Raw genomic sequence first — 18,883 nt, 5'->3', positions numbered from 1 at the left:
TCAGCCGGTCGAGTGATTCCTGTTTGCCAGTTTGAGCGTGTTTGATAACGGGCCACAACCATGAAAGTTTTCCTCGAAGATGCTACGACAAAGTGGTTCAATTTTAAAGACGATCGTTATGTTGGATTTCATAAGAAGACGCAAGCTGTCACCTTTTGCCGCATATTTTCGACAGAAGGAGACCAACGCTATGTATATACTGCTATGGAATTATCCAGTCATATTCTTCGTCAGATTTTCCAGGCCATTGCCAATCATACTATCCAGGACCTTTTGGATACTGCCATTTTGAAGAACAGACCGACGCATCTTATTCTTAAAGGCGACGGTAATGACGACGACGAACTTGATATTTCCTTTAAAGCTGGAAAATTTTGTTGTATCTTTTTTAAGCAAAAGAAAAATAGAACGACCGTAAGATTTTCGCATAAGAAATTTCATGATATGTTTGCCGCTCTGGAATCGTTTTGCTGTCCTTCTCCTGATGCTGTGTAAATAAATCTGATAATTTGCATGATTATTTTTTTACAGCATGTTGTACTTAAAATATTTTTTAAAAAATGGAAAAAAAAGCGAAAATGAAAAAAATGCAAAAAAAAAAAAAAACTGGAAAAAATAAAAAAAGGGGTAAAAAAAATTGAAATAAACTGAAAAAATGCTTAAAAAATGAATAAAAAATGAAAAAATATTTAAAAAAAAGAAAAAGAAAAAAACCCAATCTGCGGTTGTGCTAAATTGTACTATAAAGGCGATCTGGTCTGGCTGCAGTTTGGGTTTTCTTACTTTGTGACAGAAGTCTACGAAGAATAGTATAGTTTATTGCACTAAGGAGCGGTCACGCAAGTAACCAGGTATCACAACTGCTTGCCACTCGCGCGTTTATTCAGTGTAATATTTGACAGGTATTGTTAAAATGGCTTCAGAAAGTGATTTGACACCCACGTTTACTGAGCTGCGAAATGATTATCAAGATTATACTTTAATTTACAATTTAAACATGCAGAATAACGATAAGCGCGTCGCATCATTTTTTGGCCATTTTTCGAGTTTTCCTGGTCTGAAACCAGCAGAGTTAGCGGCAGCAGGTTTTTATTGTGTGGGTATGGGGCGTATCTACTGTTATGCCTGCGGTCTGGGTTTGGAAGACTTACTTCCCTTTGAGGACATCAATGTTCACCATGCACTTAATCGTCCACTTTGCGATCATTTGCGTACAGTTGTTGACACACAGTTCATCAACGGAGTATTGGAAGCAGCAGATTCTTGCAGTGAATGGACACTTAAACGCTGGAATCGTAAAGTCTTCAGTTTTGGCGGGTATTGCCGTTGTAACATGGAGGAAGGGCCAACGGGTGACGTTATCGATGGTCCGTGTTTTATGCATCCTCCTCGCTAACGAGTTGACATCGTATGGTCAGAAGTCTACCAGAAAATGTATGTTGTAGACGTTAAGGAAGCTCACTTTCGTTTGTAAAGCTATGATCATTGCTAGATATTAACTTAATCAACACCAGAAAATGGATAATTTTCCTCAATTAGAATTCGTTTCGCAGGCGGGTACGGTTAAATGTTACAGAGTCACTAAAGTCTGTTTTGTATGGTTTGATACAGATGCAAAGACCGCCCTTTTTGCACGCTGCACCTCACCAACTCCGGAAGCTTACTCTGAGGCGGTGAATCGCGGTTTCGTTTTGGATTTACCAGCCATCAATAATCTCCTCATCTTGCTTAACAATGGAGAAATCCGCAAATTACTCGATAAAGCCTCCGTAGAAGACCGAAATACGCATACGGTAATCCGAAACGCCAAAGATGATGTCATTGATGTGAAGCTGGCATACCACTGCATGTTTGGTCGAATGGTTTCATTTAACCACGAAGGCCGCTCAGTAACTTTGCATATCGGAATTTTCGGAGCGTGTGCAACCTTCTCTCTCAGTTGATTTCAAATAATTAGTTCTTCTATTCCGTTAGCATGAAAGCAGTAAAAATACCCCTTTTTCTCTCACTGTCAGGTAATATACAACTAGGTAGATTTGTACAGCAGCATCTAGTATAGACAAATAGAAAAGCCAAAAAAAAAGAGGGCGTTGCCCCAAATCTGCATTTCTCTTAGCTTGTCTACGGCCAGGCTGAAAGCACTGCGGTTTTGGGATACACTCATTGGCTGTTGGGTGAAATGTTTACGCCTTTTTGTCTGGACAGTGGTCAATTTGCAGTGACAGAAGTCCTTAAGAAAAATACTGCTAAAAGTACATGTAGCTTCGCGAAACCGAACCTATCTTTTAGTTTCAACTTTTCCTGTTTCAAAGTTTTGAATATCTTTTGCTAAAATGATTCACCACATTATTACTGTCCTAACGTTCGACTGCCAGTTTGATTTGAGACATATTGCTCGATCAACAGCTTCTCGTCCTGTTAAAGATTTCAATGCAGTTATTCTTACATCCAAAGACGGAAGTTACATTCAGGTTTTTAGATCTGGAAAAGCGATCATTAACGGTGGATCAAATGAACTGGAAGTGCGTAATCTTGTCAAACGTTATCGGGCACGTTTAACGCATTTGGGTTACTCTGCTAACATCTTGGATAAGAAGACCGCAAATATTATGGCTACACATCAGCAAGAATTTCCGATAAATCTGTTTAAGTTTGCATCCGCAAACAAACTATGGTATGAACCGGAGCGAATTGATAATGTTCAATTGCGTTACGATGATCTTGGAACCACAGTGAAAGTTTTCAGTACCGGCAAATGTGTGATCATGGGCGCCAAGACCGAAAAAGCTGTGGAAGAATGCATTGCCCGTCTCAAGGCTACATTACCAGCGCATCCGCCTCCTCCTGGAGCTGAAATGCCTCCACCACCACCACGTAGAAATCGGAAATCGTTGAACACGCATGAATGGGAGAAGTGGTTTGTTGATTTCGATAAGGAGATTTTAGAATCTGAACCGGTCGAAACAACTAAGGCAGTCAATCATGCCAAAGCAAAGACAGGGAAACGTAAGAGACAAGCATCAGAACCAGATAGCTCGAGACCGGTTAAGCAGAAGACGGCACCTCCAAGCGCACAAAGTACAACTCAACCAGACCGAACGGATTTAAAGCCAACCGAAACTGAGCCATCCCAACTAATAAAAGTGGAAGACAACAGTGATTTGGATAAATGGATTACAATTTTAGACGATGAAATTTCGTCTGCGAAAGACTGCTTAAACGAACCGGGTAAGACTGAGGTGAATACCACCACTGAAGATTACCTGGCGTGGGTGGACGAAATTGTTCTTAGCCCAATGTGTACTGCAAAAGATGAGGATTTATTTGATTGGTTTGAAAGAGTCCAGGACACTGTAGCCGATACCAAAGAAACGCCGCAGACAGACGACCCTCTTGCCTGGGTAGACCAAATCGTTCTAAGCCCGCCCTGCGTTGGTGAAAGTGAAGACTTATTTGAATGGTTTGAAAAGGTCAAGACACTGCAGCTGCTACGAAGGAGGAGCTGCAAACAGACGATTCTCTTAGTTCTGTGGAACAAATCGTTCAGAGTCCGGCTTGCACAGACAACATGGAAATGGATTTGTTTGATTGGTTTGATAAAACTCCTACATTTTTAGAATTATACTGTCATTTTTAGATCATTGGCGCCGTTGTTTTCGGAGATTTTCTTAACCGTTTTCAAGACATTAATTCTTCGTTCATTGTATAGCATTACCATGCAAACAGTTGTTAAAATTGTATTTTCTTTCTAGAAAATTTTGTACTTTCTTTGGGTTGGATTTATTAGATAAAAAACTCTAAAACTGTTCCAAAAAAAAGAGGGCCATGCCCCAAAACTGTGGCGGGTTTAACTTGTCTTCGGCCAGGTTGAACTCGTTTCTGTTTTGGTCATTTGCTCATTTAGCGAGGAAAACGTAATGAATATTTTCGAATAGTCGATAAAATAAACGGAAGCGAAGAAATGGAACGTATCCGCTTTGATTTCAGATTTAAAACACCGTGTTCAGTTTACGTAAGTGGTCCAACCATGTCAGGGAAATCCACTTTAATAGTAGAACTATTGAAAACTCCAGAAAAATACTTCTACCCGTGCCCCAAGCGCATTGTCTACGCATACGGAACGTGGCAAAATGAGTTCAAGGAATTCCCTCCATCAATAGAATTAGTTTCTGATTTTAATAAACTTTTTGATGATGGATTTTTTGATTATAATAAACCAACCTTGCTAATCTTATACGATTTAATGGAAGAATTATCAAGCAGTGTAAAAGCGTCAACTCTTTTTACTCGTGATGTTCACCACAAGAATATAACCGCAATATTTACGTCTCAAAATCTTTTCAAACAAGGCAAAGCAATGCGCGATATAACACTGAACGCTCAGTACTTAATTTTATTTAAATCTGTGCGAGATCTACAACAAATTCGTGTTTTGGCAAGACAACTCGGAATGAAGCACTTAGAAGAAGCATACCGAAAGGCCATTAAGGAACCATTTGGCTATTTAGTTGTTAATTTACGCTCAGAAACACCGGACAATTTACGATTACAATCGCATATGTTTACACATAGACGCATATACACGCAATGAAGCCTGCTGATATTTTTGACGTAGTTAGGGCTTTGCAGGCTATGACACCTCTTCAACGCAGGAATTATTTTGCACAATCAACGACAAAACAGTTGCTTGCTATAGAAGAGGCGTGTTTGAATCTTTTGAAAAATCCTACCGGGTTAAGCAAAGCGCAACTGACACTAGCCAAAAAGTATGCAACAAGCATTAAGCGTCTGGCAAGCCGTGACATACCACGTAAAAGAAAGCAAAAGATTTTACAGCAAAGGGCGGTTTTATAAGTGCATTGCTTCCAATCCTTGGAACATTATTATCCACATTTATTTCAAAATGAAAACTTATGTGCTTGTGCCAGAAGCTGAATATAACAATGTGATAAAACCATGTCCAACTCCGTGGACAAAGTCGTATCAAATACGTAGCGAAGTTGAACGCCATTTACAAAATGATAACCGTATGGCGCATGCTAAAATCCCTACGGAATCGATTACATCACCACCAGCACCACCACAACGGGGTATACCAGTATCGGACAACCCACTTCAGTCGCGGCCAACACAAGACCACGGAGTACAAGTAGATACCCAGCCAATAACTGAATACAGAGACAGACCAAAACCGAATCATTTGATCACCAGGCTCAGGTCGACGCTCCACCAATAGTAATACAATCCGATCCTATTACTCAGTACGTCACAAAGACGTACCTGTCCCAGTACCGATAACAAGTTACATTCCAGTTCCGGGAAAAACTCTTGTGAAACACGTGTACAAATCGAAAGAGAAGAAAGGTGTGGTTAAACCGGTGCGTGTGAGACCAAGACCACCGCGCAATTTTCGAACTGGCAACGCTGTTCCAGCGGTAGAGAATATGACGCATCAACTCAATCAAATCACATATCAAAATCCGTTGCCAGAACTGCCTTACTGGGAGAAACGCAGCCCATCTCCAACATTAGAGCTGGCTCACAATGCGCCACTTCCGCAAGTAGAATGGCCAGACAGCGATGACGAGCATTCCGTCCACACTCTAGCAGCCGTACCGCAAAATTTATCACTGCAGCCTGCAGTAGCAGCACAAGCGCTAACATACCACCAGCCGCAGTTACTCAATAGCAATACTGCGCCAGCGCTTGTTTATGCACAGTCGCATGTACCTCAGGCATTGACATATGAACAGCCTAGATTAACCGCACCAATTCCCAAAACGCTTTGACATACACCAGCTTTAACATACGAACAGCGCAACCGAAAAGCTTTAACGACACCATCTTTAGAACATACCGCTAGTGTTTACAGCGCACCGACGCTTTAACATACGAACAGCGCAGTTTTAACTATGAAGCTTTAACATATGGACACCATCAATTGCGCATAGAAAACAGCTGTACCAGCAATATTACATAAACCTGAAGAGATTGTTAAACGATCCAAACGGTCAGAGAAGAATCAGCCACCATTAAAAAAGTTGAAAACAAATAACCAAAGCGGCGCTGGCTGGATATCTTATGCATAATGGTTTCTCTGGATGAACTGTATCTGGATCCATCCAGTCCAGGCAGTTTGGGTGGAGTCGGAAGACTGTACAATGAAGCCAGTAAATATGGATTTACAAGGGCGCAGGTGAAAAGGTATCTACTGTCAAAGGATACGTATACGGAACACCGACCGTATCGCTCAAAATTTAAAAGAAGAAAGATTATATGTGTTGATGTGAATGCTCAACATCAGATCGACCTTGCAGATATGCAGAAATTTCATAAAGAGAACGATGGGGTACGGTACTTGTTGACATGCATCGATTGCTTTTCACGGTATGCTTGGGCAATACCGGTTGCGTCCAAAAACCTAAAGACATAGTTGCTGCACTTATTGATGTATACAAGGAGAAAGGACCGCCTAATCGCTGCCAGAGCGATAACGGAAAGAATTTATTGGAAAGGAAGTGCAGACATTTTTTAAGGAAAACGGTGTTATTTTCTTTACTACAAAAATGATGATATAAAGTGTGCTATGGTCGAGCGTCTAAATCGAACTATCAAAGAGCGTTTGCATGTATACATGACCGAGAATCAAACCTATAGGTATATTGATGTGCTTCCTAATGTAATTGAGTCGTACAATAACTCTGTACACTCAACAACAGGCTTTGCACCTAGTGAAGTTGGACTAGACGAAGCACGTATTATTCGACAGAAAATGATTGACGAGCAACAACTTGAACGGCAGACCAAGCCAGTATTTACACAAGGAGACTATGTACGACTTGCAAAGAAAAAACTCACGTTTGAAAAAGGATATGAAACAAATTTTACAGAGGAAATATTTAAAGTGATTAATGTTTTCTCTAAGGGAAAGATATACTTATATGAAGTCGCTGATTTGAATGGAGAGCCGGTAGATGGTTTATTTTATGCAAGTGAATTATCGAAATTTATTATGACGGAGCGCCCGATGCATAAAATATCACGGATATTGAAGACAAGAAAGCATAAAGGACGAGAGCAGTACCTTGTCCGATGGTACGGCTACGGGCCAGCTTATGATTCTTGGGAAGATAAAGATAATCTAAAATGAGTTTTTATATGTCACTGCCGAGTTCGGCATCACATCAGTTGTTTCCTGACAATAGAGCAGGTAATTTTATTACACAATTAGCTCGTCCAATTGATTTAGATGGATCTTGGGAAGTCGGTTTGTCAGAAATTATTCTTCCACCAATGGAAATGCGCTTCCACACCCAGCTTAAAGTTGCGATTGGCAAACCTTGGATGCCTACGACTGAAGTCCGCGTGCTTCCTAGCCGAATATCTTACAGAGACGAATACGATCTTATACGTAGCGTTAACGAGCTCTTAGTAGTAAACCCACGAGTATCCCGTGCAGTAGACTTCCCGTTTAGCACCCTTGATCTTATTAAAGAGGTTCTTCCAAAGTCAGAGAAAGAAAGCGAGGAAGCATTAAAACGGTTTCAAAAGCTACCGTTTGGTATAATACGCATCAATGGTGAATCTGCGCAACTTGTTGTACGTCGCGATACACAACTTACCTATGAAGGACCGGAATATACGCGAACACTTGGTCTGTACAACTTATACCCCTATTCCGGTATAGAAGAGGAACCGTTTGCGCTACGCCACTCTCAACACTGCCGACTACTTCACATCTACTGTGACTTAGCCGAATATGGTCTGTTAGGGGACGCAATGGTGCCCGTTTTACGCACATTATGCTCGTCGGCCAGTTCGTTTGATAGTACAATAATGCGCTTTGAAAATCCTCATTACGTCCCTGTTCTAAAACAAACATTTAGCACAGTAGCGATCGAAGTGTTGGATGATCGAGGGATGAAATCAGATTTCATGCAGGCACGGCAGTTATTAAGTTACATTTCAGACCGAAAAAACATTAAAGAATGGTGTTAAAAGAACATTCCTTCAGCGAGACGCGGTATACAGAGCTATTTGCCAAGCAACATGGCTTTGGAATGCCAAGGTACAGAGGAGCGCCGATTAGTGGAGGAAGCTTCTGGGGACGCGTCATAGGATTTGCAAAAGGTCTATTTAGCAAGGCAGCACCGTATATCTCCAACCTTGTAACAAAAGCTCACCCACATATGAAAACAGTGGCTTCTAAAGCAGTAGAATCTGTCATTGACCAAGCAGTAGAGAAAGTCAACAAAAAACTGAGGCAATCTCAAGACAGTGAGATGGGCATTAAGGGCGGAGAAAACGTCGACGCAGGCGGACAAAGCGTCGTAATTTACATCGAGTGTCGAAACGCTCTGTAAAACGCAAAAGCAAAAAACGAACAAAACGTCAAAAAGCCATTGACGCCATCGCCAATAGGTTTTAAGAATGGCGATGATTGAAGCGGGATCGGAGCCATCAATGCTCTTGGAAAGTCATTTATTTTACCTACCAGCAACTCTAACAGAACGATGGAACACAAAAGATTATGATACTGGACCAGCGCAGGCTACTTTCGATGAAGCGAACGATATTGTGTTTACTATTGCACCGTCACTAAGCGAGCTCGTTAGCCTTGCAGACATACGGTTTACCTGTGATCTCCATGTTACTAATAAGGATGGAACCGAAATCAAGGATGCTGATTGTTTGGCGCCGATCAACAATACCTTGCACAGCTTATTTCATTCGGTAACGATTACAATTGGTGGCAGAAATATAACCGATACCAGCACAGTGTACCATTACCGAGCGTACTTGGAAACTTTACTGGGATTCACAACCCAGGCGCAAAAGTCACAACTTACAATGTCAGGTTTTACATTGGACAATAACTTTGACAAAACCCAAATACATTACACACCGACCGAAGAACCAAAGCACAACCGTTTCCATAGCGACGGTGCTAACACTCGAAGAAACTGGATCCAAAAGTTCAAACCTTTACAGCTTTCAGGAAAGCTGCATTGTGACCTTTTCCAGCAAGATAAGCCGCTAATTCCGGGGATAGAATTAAGCATAAAGCTTGTGCGGAATAGAAACGCATTGGCATTTATAGCAGACGGCGAAAATAATGGACCCAAAACAGTTGCAATTAGAAATCCCCGATTAAAAATACGTAAATACGAACCTTCGCCCGACTTTTTGACTGCGATGAGTAAGCAATTACTCAGTACGACAGCGAAATACCACATTGAGCGTGTGGTAATGCGTGAACACACGTTAATGTTAGGCCAGCAGCAAGCGGTCTGGTCTAATATTGTGATTGGTCAGCTTCCAAAAGTAATGATATTTGGAATGGTGCCCAGTCGTTCGTTTGCCGGAGAAGTAATCTCATCACCGTTCAATTTCATTCATTGCAACTTAACTAGTTTAGTAGCAGAAATTGACGGTCAACTGTTTCCCACGCAAGGGTACAATTTAAACTATGAGAAGGGAAGCTCAATTCAGGGATACGAGGGCTTGTTGGATACCTTAGAACGTCTTAATGAAGGAGCAGGCGAGCTGCCATTTGATCGAGAAAACTACAACAAGGGAGGTTTCTGTCTATACGGATTTGATTTTACACGTGGACATACAGGGCGAGGAGCATTGTCACTGTCTCGGCATGGAAATTTAAATATACACTTGAAATTTGCGAAAGGACTTGAAGAAAACGTGGTTTGCATTGCAATGCTTATATACGACAACGTTATTGAAATAAACAATAACCGTCAAGTAATTTTCGATTTTGCACCATGAACAACTTTCAAATTGAGAACGCACTGCGTCAGGATCCTAAGATTCGCGAAGTTTTTGTTGGCGTATTTTCAGCAGACAAAATCCCTGAAAAGGAGTTTCCCGGTGCATATGTTGTAAATACTGAGCCTGAAGGAAAGCCGGGGCAACACTGGGTTGCTTTTTATTGTATATCACCAGGACTGATTGAGGCTTTCGACTCGTACGGACAAAACCCAGCCATATATTCAACGCATATAAAACAGTGGATGGGAGACGATTTTGTTACAATGTCTAATACAGAACGACAGAACGAGGATAGTACTGTATGTGGACAGTATTGTATGTTCTTTGTTACATTACGAAGCTATGGATTTTCGTACGTCGACGTGATGTCAGCCTTAACCAAACATAAAGGAATGAACGACAAATTTGTTTGCAAATTCGTTAACAAGTTTTTTAGTTTGGGAACTAGAGTGAGAGATCGAAATTTTATAAATGGACTTATCAAGCATTAATAAAAAGCAGGTCATAAGCGCCATTTTTTGGGTGATTATGTTTGGCTTGCTGTTAAGTTTTTATACGTTGCAAATATATTCAACGTGGGCGGGGGCCAGAAATATTACTGAAATTGACATTAAGGCTTCCAAGGATGTTACCCAAGCTTTTCTAAACACGATGATGCTGACTGATAACTCGACGCACAATGGATAAACGCGACCTGATATTTTATAGCATAGTCTCCGTACTTTGCCTAGCGCTGTGGAGCTTTGAAATTTACGTTCAAATAAACTTAATATTACAAAACTCTGGTCAGCCTGTCTTAATTCCCGATGTCATGTTTAATAAAATGTTTCAAAACATGTCTTCACTATTACGGGGGCGGCAGCTGTACCGAATCACCGGGTACGGACCAATCCAGATGTAGCAAAAGGTATGTGACAGAAGTCTACGAGAAACTGTATGCTTAAGTACACTTAGGTATCCACAATGACACCCTTAATACTACTTGTAGGCTTCAATGACAGTGCATGAAAATGATGTCCATGATGGTATTACAGCCTGGGGCAGCGCAGCCTTTACCTTTACTGAAGCATGAAAATGGTGTTTACTGGTACGGCATTAGTGACACCTGTCGTATGGGGTATCATGAAGCTGATAAGTCTGCCACTTTTGTTCGCTTTGCTACCAAACCAGATGGCACGGAAACCGATGTGCGTGTCAATGAGTTAGACTCTCGCCTTGTGAACCGTTTGGTTCAGTTGGACAGTGAGGGAGAGTTTGTGCGGTTTCTTGTTCAGTCGTTACTGCAGAAACGCCCAGTTCGTATGCTTGTCACCGACAAGAACCGTGACGCGTATTATTTCCGATCCCACACGAGGGCAACACCAACCAACAACTGGTTCCGGATCACCAAAGCTGTGGGTGAAACGTGGTCACTCGAGTTTTCTTACCAGCAGATCGTTAGCATCTGTGCCGAGCTTGCCAAGCACATCTTCTAATAGGTAAAGGTCATGACAGATGTCTACGATCATCCGTACGTTGCGTAGCACTAAGGCCGTGACAGAAGTCAAGCGAGAAATATATGCTTAATAACACTAAGGTAGATAGGTATCAATGAATATGTAATGCGCAGTAAAAATGGAACCGTTACCAGAATTTCCTGAGAACTGCAGTTTCTGTGTGAATCTGACCATATATCATGGTTTCAGGTAGACGGGGACATGCGTCTGGGGTACCGCAAAGTGGATGACCATGTTTTGCTGGGTTACATCATCGATAATGTGTCTAACTTTGCAGTTTGTCGAATTGCGGCAGAACTGGATAACTCTGTAGTAGCTAAACTTGTTAGCATGCATGAGAATCATGATACCGTACGTCTATTCGTACGGTCAGCATATACCGGCAAAAAACAGCGCTATCGTATTAAAGATAATGAGCGGAAGCCAGTTCGTTTATGTTTTAAACGGGATAAAGTCTGGATCCACCTCCCCAGCGACAAGAAAATTCCAATGGATTATGCAGCCTTCCATTCCATGTGTGGCACCATATCGGACTTATCTTAGTTATATTTCATCTCTATATATTTAGTGTAGCAGTATTTTAAATGTACAAAAAAGTAGAAAAAAAGAGGGCGTTGCCCCAAATTAGTGACGGTCTTAGCTAGTCGGAGCATTGACAGACAAGCTGACATCGTTGCTAGTTTGGAATACCTCTCGAACATGTAGGGCCTTATGTTTTATTATTAATCGGAATATAAAAACATTTATAACAAATAATGGATGAAGGATTGGTAGAACACAGTTACCCTGGCCTGGAAGGGGTCAAGGCGTATCAGTCTGAAAGCGGTAAAACTGTATTTTGGTATTACACGGTTCGAAAACTATTGATTGTAGATAATTCTCCAACAATTGACGAACACGGTCTGCAGTTTGCAAAGCATCATGGGATTACGCTGGAGGAGATGATCTGGAATTTTGAAATGGATGGATCGCTTGCAATGGTACGATACCGTCAATGAAAAAGATTCGGAAACCATCTACACTCGCAGACGACTAGAAATATCTGTTGACCCATTTTTAACTATGAGTAGTGAGACAATTACTTTTATAAACTTTGATGATGAGATCGCTGTTTGTGTTTCACCTGCTATGGTTATACAACTTGTACAAATCATACAGTAGTTTTTATACAATTCGCAATATATACAGTAAATTGGGGAAATTTTAAAAAATAAAAAAAGGGAGGGGAAAAGCGAATCAAAGAAAAGGGAAAACTGTGCGCACACGGTCACTTCGCTGTATTACAAAACTCGGCGCAAGCGGCACTGTAGCTGTACACTACGCCAGAGTTACGGACAACAGGCACCGCTATTTTCTCGGACACCCTTCCTCCACGGAATGGTCCTTTCTTCTAACGTTGGGTCACTCAGAGAAAAATGCTAACACAGAACCTATCTAGGAAGATGGCGGTTGGCATTTTCTGCTGCATTTTCCCAGTTATAACCTACGTGTACAACTTACACTGAGCAGCTGGCACACGTTCAATCAGTAAAATTAACTAGAAACTTTAAATTCACTGAAAATAATGTTCTATTGTTCTATAATATTGTATTGTGAACAAATCTTACGCAGCACTGCCAGCACAGCACAGTAAGCAGCACACGTAAGACACATACACAGCACAGTCCGTGATACTGTAACAGTTGCCGATCTGGCTGCTGTTCTAGTGGGTTGGCGTGTTGACCGTACCACGATGTTGTGTGGGCTGTTGGGATGAAAGGTTGGCACGACCAGCAACGGCGCGGTCGTGTACGCTCTTACTGACGTAACATAATTACTGAACGTAACAACGGACGTTCACGGCATGTTTAATGACAAGAACAATTCAAGACAAGGTGCAACGTTTAGGCAAGAGTTTAACAAGCAGAACAAGCTGACGCAAGTTGTAGCAAGCTGAGACAAGAATGAATTGTAGAAATTGTAAAGAAGAACAGCTAACCGGTAAAATGGACAGAAATTCATAACGCAATGATGAATCATAACTGGGTGGTCTTATGGTTGTACAACTTCTATCGCTACAATACAGCACAAACTTGGTGTCAATAGTTTCCAAAGAAATGTGCGCGTATAGAAATTAAGCAAACAACTGCAATTTAAGCATGAAACGCCAATAAAAGAACAGAATGAGGCACCCGTAAACCGCCATTCTTTAACAGGACAGCATTGGTCAGATGCGAAATAAATCGTTCAGCCCATACAGCGCCATGCGACTCCACGTACGCACATCCTCCATTCGCAGATCCACCGCGTCCTCGTCCCATGCTTTTGGTGTCCCATCGGCATGGAACCCGCTAAATCTGCAATGAACAGCCGTCAACGTGGATAACGGAGAACACCTGCCCAATTTAACTTTGTGAGGCGCACAACACACATGGCTGCTATTAATTTTAAAGTCGATTCATCAGTATCTCCATCTTCCCGGCGGCACTTATACACAAAGCGTCTGAGAGTCAGTAGCAAAACATTCCATAAACAAATTGTAGTACATCCAACATACAAGCCACCTACGGTGACCTACCACAGTCTGCGCAAAAGAGGGATGGTCGACCGTTAAAAGAAATTTAACGCTTATCGAGTTCTCGGAAGTGACATCTTTTGCCGCTTAAAGGATGCCAGGGCTTGTAGTCTATGCCGCACGATGTCCGTGCGGTGCACTGACGACGGAAGGCAACCGCAGGTCGCTTGGCAAATAAACACAAACCGCGCCGGACACCCCCAAAGCGGAACGCAACCCCCAACCCGGAGCGGAACCAAACACAAACGGCAATTTTACTGAAAAAAACTAAACCGCCAGTACAGATGACATATTAGTAAGCAATTTTGAAATAAGGAGAGTGTCAGACTGAATGTAACGATTAACTGCATCGCTTGACCAACGGCCAAGCATTCGAATCTGATCCGCTGGGATTCCGGCGATGGCAGCTGTAGTTGCAGCGCCAATTCGAATGGAATGGCATGAGTATTCAGGACCGAGGCATCTCTTGAATAATGTAGTCAGATACTGACGCGTTAGGAAAACTCCATCATGAAACATAAACAAAGGAGACACGGAAGTATGAAAGCGATCTCGGAATATTAAGTAATTACGAAAGTTAAGAACTGGACAAGTTTCACTGCGCAGAGGAGGAAGCAGAACTGTTACAGGAGCAAACTGAGAAGACTTCGAAATTTTTAGAGTCAGAAGAAGACCATGCGCTGAAACAGCCACATCAGATCTGAGAAGAGTTGACAGGGAAATGGCTGTCTGTTTGGGAGCACAGAACTCGGAAACACGAAGAAAACCATAGAAAGATACAGTAACGGCAGCCCGAAGCATTGCAATAGTGTAAGAAGGAATGGGGAGAGAAGAAATAAAACGAAGGAGAAAGACTAGTTTGTCCAAAGTAATTCCATCGCGTTTACGGACAGATTGCCCACGGATTCTCGTCCATCCAGAAAACATGAATGCCACAAACCGCTTATCCGGCAAGGGATCGCGATGGCCGTTTAAAAGATGATGAGTGATAACGGCAGAAAGGTATACCCGTGCAGTTGCACACGAAAGACCTTTCTGGTACAAGAATGCTACAAAATTCTGAAGGACATGAGAATCCGTGGGCATCTGTATGTACTTGAAAGTAGAACAAAAGCTGTTGAAGCAACGTAGTGCAGATCCGTATGCCTGACGGCTTGAGGGGGCTAAATGAGCGTGCAGTAGCGAAGTAATAGTGCAGTTAAACTGCGCTTGATTCATCAACGGGCATCCTGCAACATAATATTGATTACTAGTTGTGAACCCAACCAATGGTTATGCGCTCTGAGTACTACTTTCGGCGTGAACGTTGAGAACCGATCAAGGTAGGAAGAAATGCTGAGAAATCAGGCGTAAACATGTCCGGTTCTGCAGAAGCTGTCTTATGTGCTTCAAAAAACTTGACCATCTCATGCCGGGATAATGCATCGGCCGCTAAATTCTCGCACCCAGGAAGGTATTTAATTCGTATGTGAAAATTATGGCGAGCAGCTTCAAAATGAATCGCACGAACGAGATCCATCACCCCCGAATGCTTACAAGAAAGCTTTGCCCAGACTTGAGACACTGCCTGGTTGTCGGTGAAAAAGGTCAACCGCTTGCCATGCCACTGCGATCCCCAGTTAGAACAAGCAAAGAATATCGGCGCCATTTCCAACCAGGTTATATGCGGCTGGACGCATAAGATGCTGTCCGGCCAAGAGATATAAAACCACCGGCAACCGAAAATTGCACCACAGCCAGAGCCACATGCATCGGTGAATATCTGCAGAGAAGCACAGTCAGTCCAATTTGGTTCGATAAAAGAAGTTGTACCATTCCACAGAGGTAAGAACCGAATCCACCACTGAAGATCTGCGTGGAATTCACGGGAAAGAGTTACATGTTGACGCAGATCTTTAACGGACAGCGAAGTGTCGATCATTCGACGTAGAAAAATTCTCCCGGCAGGTATACATTTTGTTGCAAAACTGAGTTTTCCGATCAGACTCAAAAGGTCACGCTTACAGCAGGATGTTTTGGCCGAGAAAACTACGAACTCGTTTTGGAGCTCTTGGACTTTTGATGCAGGAATCGAGAGCGTTTGAGATTCGGAGTCAATGCAAATGCCCAGAAAGGTCAACTGGGCAGACGGACCTTCCGTCTTTTCCGGGGCTAAAGGAACACCGAGATCCTGACACAGAATGGCCATCAGTTCCGTGGCGAGTCTACACATCGGAGAGTTAGAAACACCAGCAAAGAAGAAATCGTCCATGTAGTGTAAAACATCTGCAAACTTTCCCACGTGAACGATAATCCAGTGCACAAGCGAAGCCATGCGATCGAATATCGCCGGAGACGAACGGCAGCCAAAAGGCAAAACAACATCAAAGTAGTATTTATTGTCGAAAGAATACCCCAGGAGATGCCAATCATCCGGGTGTACCGGGATTAAACGGAAGGCGTGCTTGAGGTCCATCTTTGCCATTAACGCGCCTTTGCCGAGCCGCGTAACGATTCTCACAGCGTCGTCTACAGAACAGAATTTCATTGAACAGGTTTTTTGACAAATCGAATCGTTCACAGAGTCGCCGAAAGGACGAGACAGATCCATGATTAGTCTCGCTCCGCCGGTCTTTTTAGGTCGGACTCCGAGAGAAGAAATGACGAAATGTGGCAGCGGAATGTAATCGAAAGGTCCTAGCGTATGACGCAGACTGATTTCTTTGGCAAGGTACTTTCGTACAATCTCAGGATGGTTGCGAGCTGTCAGGGCATTGGGAGTGTAACGCGAGTGCTGAGAACCGGTAAACCCGATGACGAAACCGTACAACAATCCTGCAATGAAACTGTTTACTGCTGCCCGATTAGGATACTCACGCAAATAACCCAGGAACTTAAAAGGGCGGAGTGGCGTAAATGGGTTAGCTGCTACTGGGACCGGTATGGTGCTCGCGAGTATGACTGGTTTCGAAGCACTGGTCGCACACATGTATTCTTCGATGGGGGCATGGGGACTGGCACTTTCCCGCGTTGTAGTCCCTGCATACGGCAACGCGGGGCCCGCGAAAGGGCTGCGTTAAACGAGAGGCGGATGGCTGAGATGGAGCGTTTGACATAACAGGCTTTGCACGTTGAGGACAAAAGGTCGCGTAATGATTCGGATCGCGGCAGACGAAGCATCCGTAGGGCGGCTTTGCAGATGGATTAAAAGCGGCATTGGGATGCGGCGGCAATTGAAGTGATGAGGTAAAACTTAAGTTCTGCGGAGGTGGCTGTTAAACCGCGGGAAAAGTAGGGATGGAACGCAACACATCCGCCATGATGGACGAATCTTCGGAAAACCAAGCTGTTTCATTCACATCAGGGAAGGTCATCCTTTCACGAAACCGGCGGTCGTAATCTAACCAAATCAATAAAGGTCGTGTTAATGCTAAACCTCTAATGATATCAATGTAAGCCAGAAAACCCGGGGCCAAGTCTGGATGATGGAAGATGCGATAACGGATGAAAATTAAAAATGCCTCCAGCCAGGAACTGAAGCTGTCGATTTTTCTGCGGCTGGCGGTTGAAGCTGCAGGAATAAGCTTGCCCTCCGAATCAGCAATATAAGTGCTGGGTTCCGATGATGTATCGATACCACGATGCATAGGCTGCAGTTTATGCAACTGGATAAACGAGCGACGATCAGCCAGCTGCTTGGATAGAGTCGGATCCAGTGCGGGCAAGCCCATATATGACGGAGGACGCTGTGACCCACCTGATGGCTGGGATAGGTCAATGAAAGGGGGTTGTATTGACCGGCGAGGAAGATCAGCGACACTCGTCCCTGCTGTGGGCGAAGCCATGGGCACTGTTAAGGCAGCCAGTTGACTTTGCAACTGGGAAATCGTTTGCTCCATAGCAGCAAGATGGAGAGAATCGGGAGAGGTTCGGTTGACTTCTTCGGATGGCTTCTTTTTTGTCACCCCAACACGTTTCTTTTTAGGTTTGGTTGAAGAACGCGTTGTAGGACCCATTTTTAGTGCGCAAAATGGTTAAAGGTCTTAAAATTATAATATTGCTGTACTTCATACGACGTATTAATACTCGCTCTGCTTGTGACCTTAACAAATATCACTGGTTGCCAAGCATTACGAGAGCTCTGCGTTAACGACATTTAATGCTTTCAGCATTAAATGACAATAACGAGACCAATCACAGCTGGTTGAAGGGCCATATCTTTTTCTCCTTCGCAGAGGAATTATACTTCCATTTGTTCTGCACTTTTGGGAAACTTTTCCAGTGGTCTTTATACCACGTTTTAAGAAGCTACTTAATGTGGTTGCGTTTATCAGTACGTGTCTATATCAGGCAGTCGTTGAAAGGGTGTTTTGTTAACCAGAGTCTCAAAATCCAGTTGGGAATTTCTACGCAAGATTCAGCTAAGTACCGTCAACACATAACGCTAGCGGAGTCTCCAGCGCAACCACTTACACTGTCAGATAAGCACGAATCGTATCCCATTGATGCGGATACTGCAGAATGCGTATCCAGCGAGCGTGCACGGCCTTGACCTTGGTCAACATGTCGTCCGTGACGGGCGGGAAGTTCTTGTCCAAACCCCACATAAATCGCCGCATCATGTGGTGTCGCCCATCACGGCTGTGCAGCATCAGCAGCGGAATCGTGATATGCAGAGCATCAGCGGCGAGAACGCTGGTCTTCGACTCGTACGTCAAACGTGTCATCCACTTCTTTTCACCGCGAGGCAGAGCCGTAAACTCCCACAGTGTGTTCAGGTTCGGCGAACAAAACAGCAGCTCATAAGCGGCACTGCCGAATATCTTGGACACTGTCCAGTTGTACAGCACCACACGCTGACAGCAGTCGCTGAAGATAGCCGGCAGCTCGGCCAGTGTGCAGTTAAAGCGAAACGGCTCCTCGTACAGAATCGGACCGGGAGCATACCCGCCGGTAACCGTGTAGTCTTTAAAGATGATCATCGGCACCGTGATTCCCATGGCTACCAGAAGACGGCACAAATCGGAGTGGAAGTCGGAGTGGTGCAGTATCGTGAGGCTTTTGGTGG

At 43.3% G+C, this 18,883-nt stretch overlaps 1 protein-coding gene across 1 annotated transcript; it reads right to left on the bottom strand.

Moving 5' to 3' along the window:
- Positions 1–14,015: 14,015 nt before the first annotated feature.
- Positions 14,016–17,518, bottom strand: LOC129587942 (uncharacterized). The gene is made up of 2 exons (XM_055481919.1): positions 15,142–17,518; positions 14,016–15,065 (listed from the first exon to the last, which is right to left on the bottom strand). Exons 1-2 carry the CDS (start codon positions 16,802–16,804, stop codon positions 14,104–14,106), a joined length of 2,625 nt encoding a protein of 874 aa, XP_055337894.1. The 5' UTR covers positions 16,805–17,518; the 3' UTR covers positions 14,016–14,103.
- Positions 17,519–18,883: the final 1,365 nt, after the last annotated feature.

This window comes from Paramacrobiotus metropolitanus, unplaced genomic scaffold (assembly GCF_019649055.1).
Source record: "Paramacrobiotus metropolitanus isolate TYO unplaced genomic scaffold, Prichtersi_v1.0 Parri_scaffold0000027, whole genome shotgun sequence".
Taxonomy (NCBI): domain Eukaryota; kingdom Metazoa; phylum Tardigrada; class Eutardigrada; order Parachela; family Macrobiotidae; genus Paramacrobiotus; species Paramacrobiotus metropolitanus.
This window is presented reverse-complemented; position numbering and strand designations above follow the sequence as displayed.

What these genes read in the sequence shown, in the direction of transcription:
- LOC129587942 (XM_055481919.1), bottom strand. Translation starts at nt 16,804, where the DNA reads ATGTGTGCGACCAGTGCTTCGAAACCAGTCATACTCGCGAGCACCATA. An exon ending in TACCTTGATCGGTTCTCAAC is followed by an intron (nt 15,066 to 15,141) that starts GTTCACGCCGAA and finishes ATTATGTTGCAG; the next exon opens with GATGCCCGTTGATGAATCAA.